At 47.9% G+C, this 22,829-nt stretch overlaps 1 protein-coding gene across 5 annotated transcripts in view; it reads right to left on the bottom strand.

Moving 5' to 3' along the window:
- Positions 1-464: 464 nt before the first annotated feature.
- LOC138746279 (GAS2-like protein 3) overlaps positions 465-22,829 on the bottom strand; it is a 33,701-nt gene continuing 11,336 nt past the window's right edge. For all 5 annotated transcript variants that reach the window (XM_069904461.1, XM_069904462.1, XM_069904459.1 and 2 more), the window contains 6 exons: positions 19,735-19,853; positions 18,331-18,472; positions 12,685-12,748; positions 10,047-10,185; positions 8,446-8,553; positions 465-3,226 (listed from right to left, as the gene is read on the bottom strand). In XM_069904461.1, the coding sequence (XP_069760562.1) occupies positions 2,081-3,226; positions 8,446-8,553; positions 10,047-10,185; positions 12,685-12,748; positions 18,331-18,472; positions 19,735-19,853 (1,718 nt within the window). In that variant the 3' untranslated portion in view covers positions 465-2,080. The remainder of the gene's footprint in view (positions 3,227-8,445; positions 8,554-10,046; positions 10,186-12,684; positions 12,749-18,330; positions 18,473-19,734; positions 19,854-22,829) is intronic.

Genomic DNA, 22,829 nt, shown 5'->3' with positions numbered 1-22,829 from the left:
GGTGGGGATTAAGTTGTGACAAGGAACCTAACGAGGAAGAACTGGAGACACCTCTGGGCAATGAATGACCCAGCAATCCCTGGATTGCCAAACCACAGAGCCCAGGTGAAAATAAAAACAATACATTCTGAAAAGCACAAGTAGAACCAGAAAAGAGCTGGAAACAGGAAGATGCCTCTCCGAGCACCACTCATCGGAGGTGCGAACTCTCTGAGCACAGCCGCCCAAATTATAGCCCATGGACAATTGGACACAAGACTTTAAATCCATTCAATAATTTTATTGATGATTTTATCAGGTATCACCTATGTTTCTAGATACAAGTATATTTCCAGTTTAAATCTGTTGAGGTTAATAGAGTTGGTGTAGAGACACAAATAGATCTCAATGCCTCTAGCCTTTTAACCACATGCAGATCACATGGTTTGGACCAGTTACAGCCATAGATGTTTGCAGACTTCTTGCTCTTTCCAGTTCAGTTCTGAGGGAAAGTGTCTGTGAACCAGTCCAGAGTTCCCTGTGGGTTCTCACGGGAGCAGAGACAGGGAGCATCACCTCCTGAAGGAGGGACATCATTACAAGTCAAAAGTAAAAACAAAAACATCACTTCGAAGTAAACATCAAAAGTTTCCCTTCAGCAAGAACTCCAGTGTCACATACCAGTTTAAAATACACATTTGTCATCATTAAAGAATAGATGTGGAGAAACATTGGAAAACAGAGGGAAGCATTGCTGATGCATTAACTGGGCCTCCATGGGTCTGTATGTTGGGGCAAGCTGTCCACAACTGTATGAAAGTGAGGATGGAGGCAAAGGGAGTACAACCTCAGGGTTAATGGTCCAGGCGTGAGGCGTGCTCACAAAGGCACGGGGAACTCCCACTCGAGTCTGGGAGACTCAGGAACCAATGGAACAATACATTTAGAAGTAGAGGGGCTGGAATGAATTGACACGAAGGGCTGAATGGCCTGCTGTCTTCCCAACATAGAGGTTCCTTCAGTCATTTGTGTTCAGGTAGAACAACTCGGCATTCCACTGGTGTGTGGCATGGTGTGGACTGCATCTGGCGTGTTCCACCAGAGCCACTGTCAGACAACCCCAAGCAAACAAACACTGTTCCGTAGTTCACAGATTGTTGAACAATCTGGGCTCTCATCCTGAGGGTGGGGTCAGCACAGAGCCCACCCGCACACCATATCAGAGGGAGACAGAGGGTACCTGGCCTACTGAAGCACACTGCATGGCAAGGTGCATGTTCAGTGGTCGTGTTCTCCATATCCACCCTGTCTCTGATTCCCAAATACAGACAATTGTGTACAGACCAGGGACTACTTTACAAGAAATCACAGATGGAGCCAATACTTGTTGGGGGTCAGGTGTTGGAGTCCAATCTCGAGGCAAGAGGAGAAACCCAGCAGAATATTGACACAATGCAGGTGGGCAGCAAGCTTTGGAAGAAGTGACTTTCCCCGAAGACATCCTGATCGATAAACTGGTGGGACTGCAGCTGAGAGGCAGTGTCAATAAACACTGGCCACCCAGATCCACACACCTGATCAGGGTATAGTGAGGAACTGAATTCACAACCATTTCTTCCTGCCCACAGAATTACAGGACAGTAAAAGCCCCCCCCCCCCCAAGAAGCTCCCAGCACCCCTCCCAGCCACCCAAGAAGCCCCCAGCACCACCACTCCAACTCCACCCAAGAAGACCCCCTGTCATCACGATCTTTCTAAACCAGCTTCCACCAGCCTCCCCTCTGGAAGCCTTGGTCTCTGTTGAGTGCCTGCCCTGGGACACCTTGAGAGGTGGGGGGGGGGGGGGGTGGCATTCACCAAGACCACCACAATCACTGGACAATTCTTATTTCAGTTACAACTTAAATACACAAACATAAATACAAGGTAGAAGTAAATTAATAAAAGACCTTGCCCTTCTCTGGTCCATCGACAGAATGGTGCCACCCAGGAAACACGATCCTTTCAGTGTTCAGGAGCCTGGAGAGAGCCCAGTAGAGACAACCACTCTGCACTCCAGGGCTCAAATCTTCAGGGCCATAGGCTGAACCCCAGGGCCCCATCACTCCCGAGGCCGGGAGCTCCTGCTTATCACTAGGTAATTATCCTCTCCTCGGCCTGCTGGTGTCCGGCCTGTGAGACCAGATGAAGCTAGGGGCCCAGGCCGGCTGGCAGATCGTGTCTGTTTGCCAGGAGTCCCTGCCCCTTTCACTGGTTGAGCCTTGGGCCTGGGCCGAGGTGACTCTGCTCTCTGCACGGTGGCCTGTGGAAGCTTCATCACTGCGAGCGGGGTTCTGCGAGTGGGTGAGTCCTGTGGCCTGCTTCTGCCTAGGGCTTGTTGTGGTGAAGCCCTAGGCATGGATGCGAGGCTGATGCCGTTGTGGGCTGCAGGATGAAGACGGGACCCAGGAGAGGCCTGGAGATGTGGTGAAGCCCTAGGCATGGATGTGAACGTGCAGCCTGGCAGGACCCCTGTGTGGGCTGAAGACTGAAGGTGGGGCCCACGGGAAGCCTGGAAATGCGGTGAGGCCTTGGGTGTGGATGTGAGGCTGGCACCTGGCAGGGCCCGTGTGTGGGCTGCAGGCTGGAGGTGAGGCCCACGGGAGGCCTGGAGATGCAGTGAGGCTTTTGGTGTGGATGCGAGGCTGGAACCTGGTAGGACCCCAGTGTGGGCTATAGGCTGGAGATGAGGCCCAGGCGAGGCCCTGGGAGAGGATCTGATGGTGCTGTCTGGCGGAGCCCCCATGTGGGCTGCAGGCTGGAGACGGGGCCCATGGGAACCAGCGGCCAATGAAAGACAGTGGGCACTCAGCTTGGGGGCAGGCTCGGTGGCAACCTGCCGCAGGCCCGGGGGTCTTCTCAGGGGTGCCCTGCCAGGGGCTTGGCCAGGCCTGGGAGAGGCCTGGTCTTCCTTGGGGGCTCGAGCCTGTGCTGTGGCCACACGGTGCCGTGCCATTGGGGGCCGCGATTTCAGGGCAGAGGAGTGGGCTCTGACCCTGGGGGTCTGCTCTGCCGAGCAGGGGCACTGTGCCGGGGAGGGTCTGGCGGATGAACCCGGGTGCAGGGGCATGGCCTTCTCCAAGGACATGATCTTCTCCTCCAGCGTGGTGAGGTGCAGAAGGCGGCAGGGATCATGTTTGAGCAGGAAGCCTTGCAGTGTGTCCCATCCACCTCCAACTCGCACCATCACATGTTTGCCGTGCAGCATCTGTGACGGCAGGAAAGTATAGCGTCAATGCTCACCTTTACAGGCACCAACTCCCCAGACACTTGGTTCCAAGATGCAGTGACAGAGGTTGTACACGAACAGTCCAGTGCACTTCTCATACATAGCACACCTAGACACAGACGAGTGAAATCCCAGTCTGTAGACACTGGGATTGTAGACAAAACAAGTGCTGGAAGAACTCAGCCAGTATCACAGCGTAAAGACTTTACTGAAGTTTTGGGCCTGAGGCTTTCCTCAAGGTATGAGTGAAAAAAGAGGCAAGTGTTTGAATTAAAGACTGGGGAAAGAATGTGAGAGGGAGGGGTCCAGGTCAGGGTACACCAGGGCAGCGGGTCCAGGTCAGGGTACACCAGGGCAGCGGGTCCAGAGGAGGGTAGAAACATAGAAGATAAGAGCAGGAATAGGTCATTCGACCCTTTGAGCCTGCTCCGCCATTCAATGAGATCATGGCTGATCTTAAAGTTCAGTTCCCCATCCCTGCCTTCTCTCCATAACCTTTAATACCCTTATAACTGAAGAAATATATCTAATTCCCTCTTAAATATATTTAATGAACCTGGAGGATGAACCCGGGTACACCAGTGCAGCGGTCCAGAGGAGGGTACACCAGTGCAGCGGTCCAGAGGAGGGTGCACCAGTGCAGCGGTCCAGAGGAGGGTGCACCAGTGCAGCGGTCCAGAGGAGGGTGCACCAGTGCAGCGGTCCAGAGGAGGGTGCACCAGTGCAGCGGTCCAGAGGAGGGTGCACCAGTGCAGCGGTCCAGAGGAGGGTGCACCAGTGCAGCGGTCCAGAGGAGGGTGCACCAGTGCAGCGGTCCAGAGGAGGGTGCACCAGTGCAGCGGTCCAGAGGAGGGTGCACCAGTGCAGCGGTCCAGAGGAGGGTGCACCAGTGCAGCGGTCCAGAGGAGGGTGCACCAGTGCAGCGGTCCAGAGGAGGGTGCACCAGTGCAGCGGTCCAGAGGAGGGTGCACCAGTGCAGCGGTCCAGAGGAGGGTGCACCAGTGCAGCGGTCCAGAGGAGGGTGCACCAGTGCAGCGGTCCAGAGGAGGGTGCACCAGTGCAGCGGTCCAGAGGAGGGTGCACCAGTGCAGCGGTCCAGAGGAGGGTGCACCAGTGCAGCGGTCCAGAGGAGGGTGCACCAGTGCAGCGGTCCAGAGGAGGGTGCACCAGTGCAGCGGTCCAGAGGAGGGTGCACCAGTGCAGCGGTCCAGAGGAGGGTGCACCAGTGCAGCGGTCCAGAGGAGGGTGCACCAGTGCAGCGGTCCAGAGGAGGGTGCACCAGTGCAGCGGTCCAGAGGAGGGTGCACCAGTGCAGCGGTCCAGAGGAGGGTGCACCAGTGCAGCGGTCCAGAGGAGGGTGCACCAGTGCAGCGGTCCAGAGGAGGGTGCACCAGTGCAGCGGTCCAGAGGAGGGTGCACCAGTGCAGCGGTCCAGAGGAGGGTGCACCAGTGCAGCGGTCCAGAGGAGGGTGCACCAGTGCAGCGGTCCAGAGGAGGGTACACCAGTGCAGCGGCCCAGAGGAGGGTACACCAGTGCAGCGGCCCAGAGGAGGGTACACCAGTGCAGCGGTCCAGAGGAGGGTACACCAGTGCAGCGGTCCAGAGGAGGGTACACCAGTGCAGCGGTCCAGAGGAGGGTACACCAGTGCAGCGGTTCCAGAGAGAGGTCAGTTGGCATTCATTCAGGAGTCTGATAACAGCAGGAAAGAAATAGTCTTTGAATCTGGTGGTGGATCTTCTTCCTGACGGGGGTGAAGGGTTGAAGAGAGTGTGGCCAGGGTTGAACGAGTCTTTTAATACGTTGCCTGCCTTTCCAAAGTAGTGTGAGTTATAGATGAATCAATGGAGGTGGGGGTGGGGTGATGGTCTGAGCTATGCTCACAGTTTCTTGTGGCCTTAGGTACAGTAGTTCCCGTCCCATGCAGGATGCTTTCACCAGTGAACCTGTGAAAGTTGCTGAGGGACGTGAGTGAAATGCTGAACTTCCTTGGGCTTCTGACGAAGACGAGGTGCTGGAGCTCTTACTTGGCAATTGCTTTGATGTGAGTGGGACCAGGACAGGTCAGTGGAGATGTTCACCCTGAGAACATAAAGCAGCCAACAGTCGCCACTGTTGATGTGGGCAGGGTGTGAGCTCTTCCAGAAGACTACAGCCCATTCCTTGGTCTTGCTGACATTAAGTGAAGTCACGTTTCCTGGGTTGTTGACCAATTTATAATCCCAACTGTCCCATCCCACTACGATCACATTTTGCACTGACCCCCCCCCCCCCCCCCCCAGATAGGTAGGAGATACACGAGGTTGAGAAGAACACACACCACATTCACAGGCAGTTGCTTCCCTACTGTTATCAGACTCTTGAATGGGGCTCTCATTGGCAAATGATGATGTCCTTCTTGCACTATTTGTCCTTCGCTTCCTACCAATGCTGCAAGATCTGCTGAGTTTCTCCAGCATTTTGTGAAATGCACTAGACCCCAGCATCTGCAGACTTTCTTGTTTAACTGCCCGCACTGTTCTCTCTCATACTTTCTTCATGTTTGAGTTTGATAATTGTTGCATCTCTCTCTCTCTGTCGCTATGTTCATTTATTACTGCGCTACATGCTGTATAAGCTGACCTGCTGGATAGCACACAGAATGAATCTCCTTCCTTTATTTTTATACACATGACCATAAACAATTCAATGCCGGGTGGAACCACCAACCACTGGAAGGTTTTCCCACAATGATCATTGATTGTTTTTTTTCATGAAGCCATACAACTGGCCCTTCGCTCCACCATGTCCATGCTAACCCTTCTCCCCCCACATTTGCTGACTTCATTAGGACAGTATCCTTCTATGCCTTGCCTGAGGGACTGATGCACTGCCAGAGGTGTTCCACTCGAGGTTTCCCCCATACCACCTTTCAGATGTGACACGTAAAGCCAGCTATTCTCCAAGGACTCCATTAGACAATCTGGGTTCCCAAGTGCCTGGGAGCTAACATCGAAGGATTAAATGGCCACTGCTCTTTGAGGATCCACTTTTAAAAAATGTGTAACATCTTATCAATCATATTTCCATTAATATTCATTGGCTGTAAAGACTGCTGGGACATTGAGACCGTGAATGTTGCCATATTAACGCAAGGTTCAGGAAACACTCAAGTCAGGCAAGATCTGTGCAGAGAGAAGCAGAATCAGTTTCAGGTTGAAGAACTGGGAAAGAAAGGAAACAAGGTGGTTTATTTAAATGAGGGTTTTCCATTTAAAAAATTATATAATACAGGAAACCAAGCCCCGGAAATGAAAAGGCCAGAGGAAAGGGGAGAACTGAAGGCCATTGTGTGGAAAACTTCCAGGAGTGGTGTGAAGATCTGTAATTTAATTTAGAGACATACAGTACAGTAACAAGTCCTTCCGACCCATAGGCCTGTGCCACTCAATTCTTGTACATTTTTGAAGAGACTCAGGAAAATGTACAAACTCCTTACAGACAGCATGGGATTTGAACCCCAGTCACTCGTGCTGTAACAGCGTCACATTAACTGCTATGCCAACCTTGCCGCTCCACCTTGTATCTTGAAAGTAGTCAGAGAGAGTGAACAACTCGAGGGAGTTTTCACCCACCGCACAAGGGAGGTCTCTCTGTGGTCTTCAGAAACAAACAGTAGAGTCTGACCCAGGGTGAATGAGACAAGGAAGACTGTCTGCTGGGGGCCAGCCGATGGGAAAGATTAGGGAATGAAACAAGGTTATCAGGCGATGTAGTGACAGAGCAGAGGAGTGAGAAGTAATCAGGCAGCAGCTGAAGGACTAGTCAGAAATGATGGACCAAATAACCTCACAGAGTTTGTGATAGGAAATGGAAGTAGACCACCCCTTCAATAGGATCGTGGCCAAACTGCCCTTCCCGCACCTGCTCTGTGCCTGTCCCCTTCCCCCCTTTACCCTCATTTCCCCAAGTATCTGCACTGATCTAGCCTCCACAACCCTCCAGGGTAAGAATTACAGATTTGTAGACATCAAGTCCCCAGAGTTGCCCTAAATGTTCCTGTTCACTCAATGAGCAGGTAACCTTGTTTGGACCTCATCCCCAAGGTCACCACAGGTTTAAAACATGATGCTGAGAAGGTCAAGCAGAAGGTGTGAGCAAAAGGTCAGTGGGCACTCAACAACCCCTTACCCTTTTATCCAGGTATCTGCCAACATTTTGCTCACACCTTGATGAAGGGCTCAAGCCCAAAACGTTGATTCTGTATCTTTACCTTTGCTTATAAAAGACACTGACCTGCTGAGTTTCTCCAGCATCATGTTTTTACAGGTTTACCAGGACCTGACCCTCTGAGGAATTCTGACATTTTGTGTGTTGATACCACAGGATGATACCATACATAGCTCTTCAATTTCAAGCTTATTGCCATGTGCTATCTGGTACAGCTGTACAGTGAGGAGAGTTCACTCCATGAGCTATCCAGCAAGTCAGCCCTAACACACATACAGCCATGCAAAGCAGAACAATCGGTACCTAGTAAGGGCAGTGTGAGAGCACTGTGGTGGGGTTCATTCAGGAGCCTGACAGCAGTGGGGAAGAAAGTCTTTGAAGTTGTTGGTGTGTAATTCCCCCACAGGACAAGGAAGAGGATGTGTGCAGGATGGCCCCAACAATGGTGAATGCTTTGGAGAGGGTGCAGAGGTTCCCAGAAAAGGAAAACTGAAGATGCAAGTAATGATCAGATGAACCCAGTGGTTTTCCAGGGAACAGAAGGGGAAGGAAAGCTTCAGTTACACTTCTCGTCATTTTACTCATTTAAATTTTAATTACATTTAAATTTAGACTAATTTTTTTTAAATTTAGACATACGGCACGGTAACAGGGCCTTTCAGCCCATGAGCCAGTGCTGCCCAATTAAACACAATTGTCCTAAAACCAGCATGTTTTGAAGGGTGGGGGGAAACCGAGCACCAGGAGGAAACCCACAGATATGGGGAGAATGTAAAAACTCCTACAGACAGCACAGATTCGAACTCGGGTCAATGGCGCCGTTTCAGTGCTGCACTAATCGCTAAGGTAACCATGCTGCCCATCTCCATGAGTAAACAGGAAAGACCCCCTCAAACAAAAAGGATGCCAGCAGATGTTTCATGATCTTGGCGTCACTTTGGATCCCGAGAAGAGCCCTAGGGTCCTGATCTACATCAACTCAAGGACTTACTCTGATAAAAAGTATCTTTTCACCTAGCCGGTACCGTCCTTCGGATAAAAACTCGATCGAGAAGCGGTGGGAACATTTGCAAGGAGGGTCATCTGCGATGGTCTTCACCTGAAACAGAATGAACGTAAAGGCAATTCACAATTGAAAACCATGACTTTAACAGATGAAAGGAGGGCCCGAAATACTGAACAATATGAGAACATGTACAGGGAATACTGCTGTTGGAGAACACCAGCAATCATCAAGGATCCACACCACCCAACACACACTCGGTTCTCACTGCTGCTTTCAGGAAAGAGGTCTAGGCCCCACAAGACTCGCACCACCAGGTTCAGGAACAGCTGCTCCCCCTCCACCATCAGACTCCTCAACAACAAACTCAATCAGGGACTCATTTAAGGACTCATATGTGTGCACTTTATCGATTTTGTTTTTTCCCCTCTGTATTGCAGTTTGTTTACATTTCTTTCTTTATTTCAAACATGCTGGCCAGGATCGTGAAACTACAATGTTCACAAAACATTTGGATAGGAAGGGCTCTGAGGGCTACAGACCAGATCTAGGTTCACCGAAAATGCCAACTGAACCAGTGTGGATGAGTTGAGCTGAAGGGACTGTTCTGTGCTGTACAAGACGGTAGTGGGACAAGCTAAAAGTGCCCATCCATTTCAGTGCTCCTAGATGATATCAAAGGATGAAAGGGCATGTGAGGAAGTGAGGTGAAAGAAACAGGTACAAGGAATTGCTCATCCAAGCAGATGGTGTAACAGCCATGTGAAGGTAGAAAGAGGGTATAACCAAGGAGCCAGCTCTGGCTAGCTGTGCCAGAGAGGACTCACTGCCCAACTAACATAGGCTAAGCTTTCAGGTCAACCTACCTTGAATGAGGACAGGGACTGTGGTTAAATACTTTACAAATTTAGACATATAGCATGGTAACAGGCCCTTCCGGCCCACGAGTCCATGCCCTCAAATACTTTATTGATTCCACAACCCCTAGTATGTTTTCAACGGTGGGAGGAAAACTGAGCCCCGGGGAAAGTCCATTCAGACACAGGAGAATGTACAAAATCCATACAGACAGCGTGGGATTCGAACCCCAGTCACTGGCGCTTTAACAGTGATGTGCTAAACGTGCCGCAATTTGATACCATTACTACATTTCCAGAGCGAAGCAGCAACCTTATCCCCAGCGAGCAGGGTAATCAGATCAGAGCTTACGTGGTTGACAGGGCAATGGGAACAGGATAAATATTGGGAAGGGAAAACATTTGCAGGAGTGAACAGGGCTGGCAAGGGCACAATGGGCAGAACAACCTCCTGCACTGTGTGGGTCTACGATCTACCAAAGACTGTGTCATGTGGACACCCCCCCCCCCCCCCCAACCAGTGGAGGGCTGGGAGGAGCAAGGGAATGTACTCACTTGCTCCCCAACCCAAGCATGGGGTTGCTCGAAACCTACAGTCAGGAATGGAAAAAAAAAATCACTTGAAGGATCCCCAACACAGTTGGAAACTGCTCCCATCTACACTCTCAAAAACACCAGTAACTTCTAATAAACACACAGTAAAGAAAGCATGAGATTTTCTTCAGAACTCACTGCTTGGTGAAGTTCCTTGTTGTGGCAGCTTGGCTTTGGGATTTCTGCAGGAATCACAGGTTTGGAAGTGGTCAGAAGCGATTCCTCAAGTTCGATTTCCTTCTCGAGTTTCACCAGCAGTGGAGGCTCCACGCCAAACCTTCAAAGAGCCAGTGTCAAAGGATCATGGAAAGAATGGGTTCCAAAATTCACAGTGAAAAAACAATAGCAAATCTGAGAAACAAGTAATTCGCCCCAGTGTAACACCCCTCCTCTCCTCTTTCCCCATCTCCTTCCTCCGCACGTAGATTCCTTCAAGCCCACCTCGACAGGACCGATTCTATATTCTAAAGGACCTCAACTTCAGTAAGAGTTTAAAACCTCTACCACAGAACAACCCCACACCTTTCTGAATTTAGTAACAAATCTTTCAGCCCACATAGACATGGGGAGAATGTACAAATTCCTTACAGACAGCGTGGGATTCGAACCCTGGTCACTGGCACTGTCACAGTGTTACACTAACATGAACCACACAGGCTTATTTTTATTCGTTCCTCCTTCAAGCATCTACCAAATTTAATTTTTTTTAAATTTAAGAGGCTTTCATTCAAAATCCTACTCCACATTGAACCAGTGTAATTCTCCATTGTAACCAAGGCTCCCTGGCTCAGTACGACTTCTGGCTCAGCAATACTTGAACTTTGAAATTCTCACCTTCAAATCCCTCCGCTGTCCTGACCCTCCACCAAACATTGTACCCTTCAAGATTTCTGGCCTCCAATTCCGTGCATCCCTCATTTTTAATCACGTCACCTTGCCGGCTGTAATCTCGATTCCCTGAAGCTCTGAGCCCAAACAGCCTCCCAAATTCTCCCACCTGCCGAATCCCCTCTCTACTAAGACTTTTGCTGATGTGCTGCAGTATCCAGTTAAAACAAAAAGTAAAAACACGACGCTGGAGAAATTCAGCAGGTGAAACATTGTACTTTATATGGGAAAAATAATGATACAAAACCAATGTTTCTGGCTTGAGCCCTTCCTCAAGGTACTAGCACCCAAACCTCAGGCGTCTGCTTACATTTTGCTCGTACCTTGATGAAGGACTCGAGCCCAAATAGTTGGTTATGGATCTTTACCCTTGCTACATGAACCCCACTGTTTGACCTGCTGAGTTTTACTTCAACCTCTGTGCCTGCAGACTTTTGTGTTCTACCCCAGTATCCAGTTAGTGTCTTAGTATCAATAATTGTTTGGCAATACTCCAGTGAAACAAGGTTTTTCATACAAAATTGATAGTTCTTGAGCTTGTATCCCTGAGACATCCAGGTTAATGAGGAAACTTTCTGTGTCAATGTTGCACTGGTGGGTTTGACTGCCGTAAGCCAAAGTAATGTTCACGTTGATGGAACCAATGATCAGTCAGTTATCCCAGTTCTTCTCGGATTTATAATCCTGTTATATAGACAGAACCACCTACGCCCTACCCACATTAATTCTCACCCATCACGCATTTGTCTCTACCTCACCCCTCCCTCCCACATCCCTTTTCCCACTTGATCTATCCAAATCCATGTCATCTGCCCCTTGCCCAGCAGTATGGCTACTCCTGGACCAGACAGTTGCGCAACCTCCATGACAATGACATGGGAAGGACCCTGTCTGCCTGCATTACGGTCGGGTATGGGGACACTAATACCCCTGAGCATAAAGCCCTCCAAAGGTTTGTGGACACAGCCCAGGACATCAAAGGTAAACCCTCCCCACCATTGAGAACATCTACGGGGAACGCTGGTGTCGAAGAGCAGCAGCAATCATCAAGGATCCCCATTACCAAGCACACGGTCTGTTCTTGGGAAAGAGGTATCGGTTCCACAAGACTCGCACCACCAGGTTCAGGAACAGCTGCTCCCCCTCCACCATCAGACTCCTCAACAACAAACTCAATCAGGGGTATTGAAGTTTGTTTACATTTCTTTATCTGTTTACATGTGTACGTTGTGTCATTACCACTAAGTGATAATTTCGCCTCACCCACAGGAAAGGATTCTCAGGGTTGTAAGTGTCATGTATGTACTTTGACAATGAATCTATGAGAGGCACCCAATGCCAGAGTATAACAGACTGAAATCCTAAAATCACGATATAATAGTTCTGGGAATGAAAGGGTTATCATACGAGGAGACTTTGACGGAATTTAGGAAAATGAGCGGGATCTCATGGAAACATTTTGAATGTTGAAAGCTATGGACAGAGTAGATGTAGAAAGGTTGTTTCCCCACAGTGGAGAGTCTGTGATGAGCGGGCGCAACTTCAGGTTTGAAGGGCGTCCACTTAGAAGACAGATGTGGAGGAATTTCTTCAGCTAGAGGGAGATGAATTTGCAGAATGTGTTGCCACAGGCGGCTATGGAGGCCGAGTCACTGGGTATACTGGAGGCAGAGATGGATTGGCCAGGGCATTAAAGGTTATGGGGAGAAGGCTGGGCTGAGTGGGAAAATGGATCAGCTCATGATTAAATGACAGGGCAGACTCGATAGACTGATTGGCCGATTTCTGTTCCTATGTCTTACGGAACCATGAGACAGAATTGCATCCGCCCTTCTCCATGCATTCACATCACAACAGAGATTGTGTATTACAATCAGATCACACTTACCGGGACACAATTCGGCCAATTTCAAGCAGGCACAGACACACCTGACGGGGCTGTTTGTGTAAAACTGAAAAAGAAAATTAGGTTTGTCCTCAAGAAGTCCACTATTACCCAGAACATTATTAACATAGATTATCCACAGCAGCATCGCAGTGGCCAATGGAAGAGAAGCAGTGCCCCACAGCTTGCCTTCCCAGTATACAGACTGTGCTTTGGATTTAACGTGCAAGTGATCGCTGCTCAACGTCCTCAAGGATAAAATCAATAGTACAAGTTGAGCAATATTAATGTCTCCAGAACCTGCCACTGCCATTTAAAAGGCAGAGGATGTCAGGGGAGGACCCCCATCTCCTCTCTTAGTTGTACATCGTCACTCCTTTGTCATTGCTGAGACCACATGGCCGAACTCCCTCCCGAACCTGGCAGTGGGAGCTCCTCCACCAGACTCCTGCTTCAAGGCCGGTTAGGGGTGGGCAAGCGTTCCCGGAATTCAGGGCCGAGACTCCACACAGCTCCAACTTCCTGGGTGAGTGGAAATGCCGGGACACTTCAGTGGCTGAAACAGCTGAAAGGAAGGGGCTACCTTATTGCAAAGGAGTTGGAGAAAAAGCAGTGACATGAAGGATGACAAACTCCCCTTGCATTTGATCTTTCTTCTCAGAGCCACTCAAAAAGGCCCTTCAGCCCAACTCAACCCTGCTGACCATTGGCATTCTGGACTGGTTCCATTTGCCTGCCTTTGGCTCACATCCTCTGAATCCTTCCTGCCATACATCTGTCCAGATGCCCTTTGAATGACAAAACTGCCCTGTTTCCAGTTGCCCTGGCAGCTGGTTCCAGGTATGGACCACGGAGTGAAAAAGTTGTTCCTGGAGCTGCTCTTTTTTTTTGAATATTTTATTTTATAGACTCGCAAAATGCAAACACTATAATTTTCCAACATTTGTATAATATACAGAGTCTGTATTTATCCCCTCTCCCCACCCTTACCCTACTGAAAAAAAGTCACTTACATTGTACCAATACAAATTCTGGTGGGGTCACAGACCCCTACAGAACCTAGGAAAAAAAACAACCAAGATGGCTAAATAACAAAGGCTAAAGGAAAAAGTTGAAAGGTGCCCATTGCCTGCACCAGGCCCCACTTTCATTTCCCTGCTGGGACGGATTGCTATTGTACCCCAATTTCAAAGTGGGGGGAACTAATCAATCTGTGGGTCAATATATTTCAGGTAAGGTTGCCCCACTCTAATAAATGTGTCGAGTTTCCCCCCTTAGATTGTACAATTTTTTCTCCAGGGGAATGCAACTCTGCATTTCCACGCTCCATCATGTGGTATTTAGTTGGACTCCACGAAAACGCTCACACTTCCTGCCTACTGTCAAGACGACCTTCACGAACAGAATTTTACCTTTGATCAATCTAAAACTCACGTCCCCAATGTCTCCCAGAAGGTACAAATCCAGATCCTGTGGAAAATCCACCTTTGTAATTTGTTTCAGAATGTTCCCCAGGTCTTCCCAGAAGGGTCTCACCCTTGTACACAGCCAGGTGGAATGGACAAAAGTTCCAACCTCCACACCACAACTTAAGCAAATTTCTGAAATTTCAGGCTTTGATTTGTGTGATTTTTGTGGTGTGAGGTACAACTGATGCAAAAAATTGTACTGCACCAACCTATATCTGGCATTGACAACCCTTGTCACACTGTCTAGACGCAGGTCTTGCCACCTTGGGGTCACTCTTAAATCTCTCCCTCAATCTTAAACTCGCCTTCCAGTTCCCGAATCATCTACCCTGGGGGAAAAGTGCGAGCATTCACTTTATTTATGTACCCTGTGATTTCATAAACCTCTACAAGTTTTATGCCAGTTGGAAATCAAGCTACCTTCAAAAGAGCGTGTTTTGGATTAACTTCCTGATAAACTGGGGCATTTCCTCCTGGTCACGCACCATTCTGACTTGGAAATCTATTGCCAGTTCACGGTCACTGGGTCGAAAGCTTGAAACTCACTCACCAGCATCACTGTGGGAGCACCTCCACTACAGTTCAAGGCAGTAGCCAATCCCCCAGGTTCTCAAGGATATTTTGCACTGGGCACCACGTCCCACCCACATGCAGGGCAACACATATCAGGGATCTCCACCCCAACACTTGCAACATTGTGTTGCTGGAAGAGGTCAGAATTGGAAAGACCAGCTTATACACCTTGTTAGGGGCAGCACGGCTGGCATAGCGGTTAGCACAACATTGTTACAGCGCCAGTGATCAGGACCTGGGTTCAAATCCTGCGCTGTCTGTAAGGAGTTGGTACGTTCTCCCTGTGTCTGCGTGGGTTTTCCCAGGGGTTCCAGTTTCCTTCCACTATTAGAAACATACTGGGAGTGTAGGTCAATCGGGCGACATGGGCTCGTGAGCAGAAAGGGCCTGCTACCATGCTACATTAAAAAATTTATAAATTGAAAACATTTTTCAAAAAACGTTTCCCCTTGGAACTTCTGCTGTCCTGCATGGTTTGGAATCAGTGGAGTGTCTCAGAAGACCATCTTCATGGGCAGCTGTTCCCAGATTCACAAACAGGCCAGAGCAAGTAAAGGTGGTTGTTCTCCACTCCAACCTTCTAAAGGACTTGGATCCAGACAACCACTCATCACTCAAATGACATTTATTGAATTCCAAAGTATTTAATGAACAGAATTTAAATCCCTCAGTCGCCAGAGTGGGATTTGAATGCACGACGCTGGCTTGCTTTATGACAGCAGTTTTACCCGCTGCTCTGCTGATCGAGTTGGAGAACTCTCAAGACAGATGGGGAGGCAGAAGACAGGGAAGAGAATGAGGTCACGGGAGCAGCAGTGGGGGGGGGGGGGGGTGGGGGGAATTGAGGCCAGATTGCATAAACAACAAGGGGTGATGAATGTCCCACCCTCACCTCTGCCCTTTTGCAACCAAGGAACTCAGAGGCAGATCTGATTCTCTTTTAAATGGTCAATGCTCAAGTTGTATGCTTGATGAATAATTACAGCGCAATATCAACAGTGTGGCATTTATATGAACTCATGAAAGAAAGACCTTCCCCTTCTTCCAAAGCATATCTGCAGCCTGACCTTTGGAAGCACAATAGTCGATGCCTCCCGTGGGAGGCGAGGTTACGGGTCAGCTCTCCCCAACACAGGAACACTGCAAAGACCAGCCCCACGCTATACTCCTCCAGAGCCCTTTGATGCACTTATCTGGGAAGGAATTTCGGATGTAGATCACAAACCAAAGAGGAGGGTGAATGGAAGTATTCAGCCAGGTCCCATGGACAGCTGCCCAGCAGCTTAATGGGAGTGACACTGCAGCACTCAATCTGGGCACAACGCCAAAGTTGAAGCAAAGGACATCACAGCTCTGGGTAAGGGAGAAAACCTCTGCATGTCGAACACAGATGGAGATGGGGTAGTTGTTTCATTGAACAATTAGATTGCTTTGCCTGATCTCCATTCCCTTGGCCTGTTGGTAGAACTACTCCCTTGCAGAGACCCTGGTTCAATTCTGACCTCAGGTGCTGTCAGTGAGGAGTTTACATGCTCTCCCTGTGACCCAGGGGATTTCCCAAGGGTGTTCTGGATACACCCCGATGTCCCAAAGATATGCAGGTTAATTGGCTGCTGTAGATTTCCCCTAGCGTGTGGTGGAATTGGGAGGGTGGGGATACAACTATGGGTATGTGGTGATTAGCAGATGAATGATGGGCCTGTTCCTGTGCTGTGAAAGGAACGACAAACATTCAAGGTTGATAAATCGATGGGCACAGTGACAGGCAGAGGATAGGATGGAGCAGAACACTGCAGTGGCTGAATGGCCTGTTTACAGGATCCCTGCTCTATCCAATTGATTGAAGATCATGGTTCAGGATGCGGGAACCTCTCCTGGTGCCCACGGAGCTGCATAAACATGGATCTACAGCTTTAGGATCTGAGTATCACTGAGAAAGACAGCAATGATTGCTGGAGGCTCTCCGATCTGTCGGAGGCTTGGTTCTGGAGCTCAGGCTGCCGATAAATTGATCAGGAGTCTGCAGTTGCAGGAGCTCTGGAGGTGAATTCACGGCCACTCAGTGGCTCTGAACTCTTGCTTCTCTTTTTCTCGAACTATAAGGGGCTCCGGGCAATACTAATGGAGACTCTTTGTCTGCCTTACGGCTGCAAAAGGTAAAGTATATTGTGTATGTGATATTATGTGACAATAAAAGAAACCTTGAACCACCCCTGTCTGTCCCTCAGAAGGTGGGGTAAGCAGTGCCCCGGTGAAGAGGCTCCTCCATGTGAATCCAGGATTTGGAAGCCAGGTTAGGACAAGGACTGGGGATATGTTTACAAGTTGGGACGGTGCGGAACGGGCATGTGGACGGACTCACATCCATCAATTCCCTTTTGAAGATGACTTGGTGTTAGATGCAAGAGGCTGTATATTGTGGATAGACACAGATTTACAGCATGGAAATAGGTCCTTCGGCCCAACATGTCCATGCCAATCATGTTTTTTTATCTGAGCTACTCCCACTTGCCAGAGTCCGGCCTCTATCCCTATAAATCAGCTGTTCCCAATCTTTACTCGGCTATGGACTCCTTGGGGTCCTGCTCAAAGTTTATGGGCCCTCTTCCCTGTGAAGCAGTCATGTTTAGTTGGTTTCTCAATGACCAACTATGTAAAAAACAAAAAAATATTTTATGATTTCAGCCCATGGACCCCCCCCCCACTTAAATAAACAGCCCCTGTTGAGAATGGCTGTTCTATACCTCCTGTATCAAGATATTCAAGGAACTAAACAAGATGTATACAATTCCATAGATGCATCAGGTGGACAGGCAGGTTGATAGGGTAGTAAAGAAGGCCTTCATTAGCCAGGGGATTGAGTTCAAGAGCCATGTGGTACAGCTCTGTAAAACTCTAGTTAGACCACACTTGGAGTATTGTGTTCAGTTCTGGATGCCTCATTATAGGAAGGATGTGGAAGCTGTGGAGAGGGGCAGAGGAGATTGACCAGGATGTTGCCTGGATTAGAAAACGCATCTTCTGAGGAATGTTTTAGTGAGCTAGGGGTTTTCTCGTTAAAGCAACAGAGAGTGAAAGGCAATTTGATAGAGGTGAACAAAATTATTTGAGGCTTAGATAGTGTGGAGAGCCATCACCCTTTTTGCAGGATGTCAGAGGGCATTAAGGTATCAAGGGATATGGGGAAAAGGCCTGAACTTGGAACTAGATACGAGAATGGTTTAGCTCAGGGTGGAGTTGCAGAGAAGACTCAATGGGTCAAATAGCCTACTTCTGTTCCTTTATCTTGTAATTACCAGAGGACATCTGTTTAAGGATAGGGGAGACATCAGAAGTATTTTTTTTTTAAATTTGGAGTGGTGGGGCCTGGAATGCATGGCCAGGGTGGGAGGTCGAGGCTGGGACTCTGGATGTAAAGAAAAATCCTAAGGGTTAGATGGATGTGGAGCAGGTTCATCTAGGTCTGCACAACATGGTGGGCCAAAGGCCCTGTACTATGCTATGAAGGACTTACTTCCAAATGGCACAAGATTGAAGAGAGAGGGTATTTGGTACTACCTTAACTCGATATATTAACAGTCATGATCAGCAAGAATGAGAAACATACCCAACCCCTCAGACTCAAACAGATAAGTCTCATCGACCCCAATTGCTCGGCACCACGAGAGGAAGTTGGCAGTGTTGTCACGAGCGAAGAATGATCCTGAACCAGCGTCAATCTTGCATGGAACTCTCCTCATTGTGAAATGCTGGAAGAGTGAAAACAAGTCAAGCTGTTTTGTGGATTTAGTTTAAAACGTCAAACTATCAAACATCCACGTCCTGCAGATAAAGGGAGAGTTTCCTCCCTGCTGTGATCAGATTCTCTACCGGTCCCCATATTGGTAAACACACTGGCCTGTGTGTTATGCTCTGAACCCTATACTATGTTTTTGTACCTGTCTCTGTTCCCAAGGCTATTTGGCCTACTGCAACTCTGCTACATACAGTTCATTTATTATTGCACTAATTACTTGGTTAGCATACAAAACAAAGCTGGGTACATGTGACAATAGACAATACATCCCCTCAATCACCATCATCCAGAAACTGCAGTGTCTTCTCAAGGACGAGCATTGCAGGTCCTGTGACAGCACCTCCCAACCATGCATTGCAAACGTCTGGACGGGCACCTCTGGGACCACTCGCCATGAACTGTGCTCCTCCTCCCTACCCCCTCACCATTTTGTACAAACACTTGCTGACATTTTACTCATTCCTTGTGAAGGGGTCAAGCCCGAAATGTTGGTTTTGTATCTTTATCTTTGCTGTATAAAGGACACTGTTTGATCTGCTGAGTTTCTCCACCTTTGTGCTTTTACTTTTACCATGAGCTTCCAGTCCACAAGGCCAGGTGCATCGGAGCGTCACCACCTGCAGGTTCCCCTCCAAGTACCACACCAATCAGGTTTGGACATGCATCATCATTCCTTCAGCGTCGAGGAGCAGAAACAGGGAGAACACTCTCCCCCCCCCCCCCCCCCCACAACCGGGAAGGGGAAGCAGAGGAGACGACACTAAAGGACAGTGACTACAGCAATAGTTAGTCCAGACTCAGCGGCTGAGGGACCCACACAGGCTGGAGCGACTTGTGGTCAGGAACTGCATGGGCTGCTGGAGACTGGTTCATGGGAACCAGGTATCGGAGCCAAGTTTCGAGAAGCTGCTGAGGGCAAGGGCTCCCAAAGGGCCTTGGACACCATTGGAGGTTTGGATCTGGAGATCGGATTGCTGATAAATCAAACAGGGATCCGTCTGTGCATTTGCAGAGGCTGTGGATGTACTGGAAGGGAATCCATGGATAGTCAGTGACTCTGAAGGGACTCTCTTTTGCTTCTCTTTCTGTCGTACTGCAACACTATTGGCGACACTTTACCTACTTGTGGAAGGCAGAAGGCAATTTTGTGCAATATTACATGTTCTGTACATGTAATTCATGACATGACAAAGGAATCTTGAAACTGGGACTCACCTCTTCATTCTCCAGATTCCCACATTGCTTTACTTTCTCTTGGAGAAGAGCAATTAGCTTGCACAGCACCACACCATTGTCCAGTTCCTCCATGAAGCTCTCTGCTCTCAGCTCCTTCCCTGAGACACAAATGGCATTAGTGGGACGACGTAACTCATATATTGTTTAAATGGAAGGTGTAATCATCTACGGGAGATCAGCTCTATACCTTAATCCAGTGGTTCTCAACCTTTTTCTTTTCACTCGCGTACCACTTTAACTAATCCCTAGGCCATTGGTGCTATGTGATTAGTAAGGGATTGCTTAAGGTGGTCTGTGAGTGGGAAGGGAAGGTTGAGAATCACTGCTCTAGACCCAATTGTTACTGAAATGTTTTGCTTGAGAAAAATTGTCATTTGGCCCATTTCCTTTGGAGTTATGAAACCCTGCACATAATGAGTCAATTAGGGACAATTAAAACAGTGGATTTCAAATGTTTCCTTTCCACCCACGCCCCACCTTAAACAATCCCTTTTACTAATCACAGAGCACCTATGGCACACGCCAAACTCAGGCCTGCGGGCCAAATTTGGCCCATGATATAATTCTATTTGGCCCGCAAGATCATATCAAATATGTATTAGAGCTGGCCCGCTGGCCGCTGCGCCAGTATAGCACATGCACAGCTAATACTACAAATCCCAGAATGCTTTGCAAATGAATTGGCGCCGGCCCGTCAGCCCGCTAATCGCCCCCACCTCCTCTCTTTACTTTCATTAGTATCTGCGACCTGTCGCCCAACTCACATGTAATAAACCCCTTACGAAAAATGGCCAAACGAAAGACAGAAAACAGGACCTTTCAAGACAGGTGGGAGGCAAACTCTGACCCCAGAGTTTGATGAACTTGCATCCAAGAAGAGATGCCAAGTATCTGGTTTAGACCCGGGTGCATCAGAGTAAATCACAGTGTAGCAAGCTAAGCTTGGATTAATATTTTCTTTGGTTAACATTGGACTGTTCCTAGTTGAAAGATTGGATTTTCATTGAAGCAAGTTGTTATTTTGACTTGTTGGCTTGTGGAAAAAAATACATTTAAAGGGAGCTTAAAGGCTAGAGAGAAATATTATTTATTGAATATTTTATTTCTCATTTGTTCATGCTTCTTCTGGAAAGAATTTAACCAAAACTATTATTAAACATTAATTTTAATAAGAAAATGTTTGACATTACATATGTTGAAAGAAGAGAAAACATGCAGATGTTGTTGAAAATTTTCAATAAATATTTAGTTTGGCCCACAACTTAGTCCAAGTTTTTAATTTTGGCCCTCTGTGAATTTGAATTTGACACCCCTGACCTATGGCATAGGGAATATTTAAAGTGGGATGTGAGTGGAAATGATTGAGAAGCACTGCGTTTAATCCAAGATGAATTGTTTCGGGATGCAAAATTATGAGGGCCATGGCCAGCTGATATGAAACTTTTCTATTTATATATATAGATATATATATATATATATATATATCTCAGTGTTAAAAACAAAAGGACACACTTCTAGTCACCCAACTATAGGAAATAGATCATGGAAAGGATGTAGAAAATGTTAGTAAATGCAAGGTCATCCACTTTGGTAGGAAAAATAAAAGAGCAATTATTATTTAAATAATGAAAGACTGCAGCCTGCTGTAGTCCAGAAGGACTTGGGAGGGCTTGTGCATGAATCTCAAAATGTTGGGTTGCAGGTACATCAGTTTATTAAGAAGGCAAATGGAATGTTGGCCTTCATCACTGGAGGAATTGAATTCAGGAGCGGGGAGGTTACGCTGCAACTGTACAAGGTCCTGGTGAGGCTGCAGCTGGAGAAATGTGTGCAGATCTGATCTCCATCGTTGAGGAAGGATGCAATGGCATTGGAGTCTGACAAGAGGAGGTTCACCAGGATAATCCAGGAGATAAGGGGATTGAGCTATGAGGAGAGATTAAATTGCCTGGGATTATACTCACACAAATTCAGAAGAATGAGAGGAGATCTTATGGAAACATATAAAATTGTGAAAGGGGTAGATAAGATAGAGGCAGGAAAATTGTTTTCACTGGGAGGCAAGACCAGAACTAGGAAGATTCAGGGGAGTAGATTTAAGACTTAGATGAGGAAAAACTGTTTTCCCAAGAGAGTGGTGAATCTGTGGAATTCTCTGCCCAGGGAAACGGTTGAGGCAACTTTATTAAACATGTGTATGGTTCAGTTCAATAGATTTTTTACATAGAAAAGGAATTAAGGGATATGGGGAAAAGGCAGGTGGGTGGAGTTGAGTCAATAGTCAAATCAGCCATGATCTTAATGATTGGCGGAGCAGTATCGACGGGCCAGATGGCCGACTCCTGCTCCTATTTCTTATGTTCTTAAATCAAGCACGAAAATCCAACCAGGACTGGGGGCTTGAGTTCCAAGGTTGGGTAGACATAACTCTTCTACCTGGAGTATCAGACTCAAAGGTGTTTATAAAATCAAGGGAACCTATATAAAGTAAATATGCATGCTTGTTTCCCAGAGTAGGGGTGTCTAAAATTGAAGGTGGTGGGGGGGGGGGGGGGGGAAAGAGATAGATTGAAACTGGACTTCAGGGGTACCTTTTTCACAAAGGGTGGTGGTTGTGTGGAACGAGCTGCCAGAGGAAGTGCTGGAGGTGAGAGTGATTACAATGTGTAAAAGAGCAGTGGTTTTCAACCTTTGTTCCCTCACTCACACAACTAAGTAACCTTTACTAACCCCAGAGCATCTGTGGTATGGGTGCTCTGTGGTTAGTGAGGGATTACTTAAGGTGATGTGTTTGGAAAAAAGGTTAAGAACCACTGGTTTGGAGGGATATGAGTCAAACACAGATAAAGGGGATTAGCTTGGTCAACATGATAAGTTGAGCCGAATGGTCTGCACTAACTCTAGCATGATTGAACTTTCAGCTAATTACAGCATTGATTCTCAACCTTTTTCTTTCTACTTACATACTGTATCACTAAGTAATCCCTTAATAGCCACAGAGGAATTACTTAAAGTGTTATGTGAGTGGGAAAAAGGTTAAGAACCACTGAACTTTGTTTGGGCTGACTTGCCTG

The sequence above is a fragment of the Narcine bancroftii genome, chromosome 11, assembly GCF_036971445.1.
Source record: "Narcine bancroftii isolate sNarBan1 chromosome 11, sNarBan1.hap1, whole genome shotgun sequence".
Lineage (NCBI taxonomy): Eukaryota > Metazoa > Chordata > Chondrichthyes > Torpediniformes > Narcinidae > Narcine > Narcine bancroftii.
This window is presented reverse-complemented; position numbering and strand designations above follow the sequence as displayed.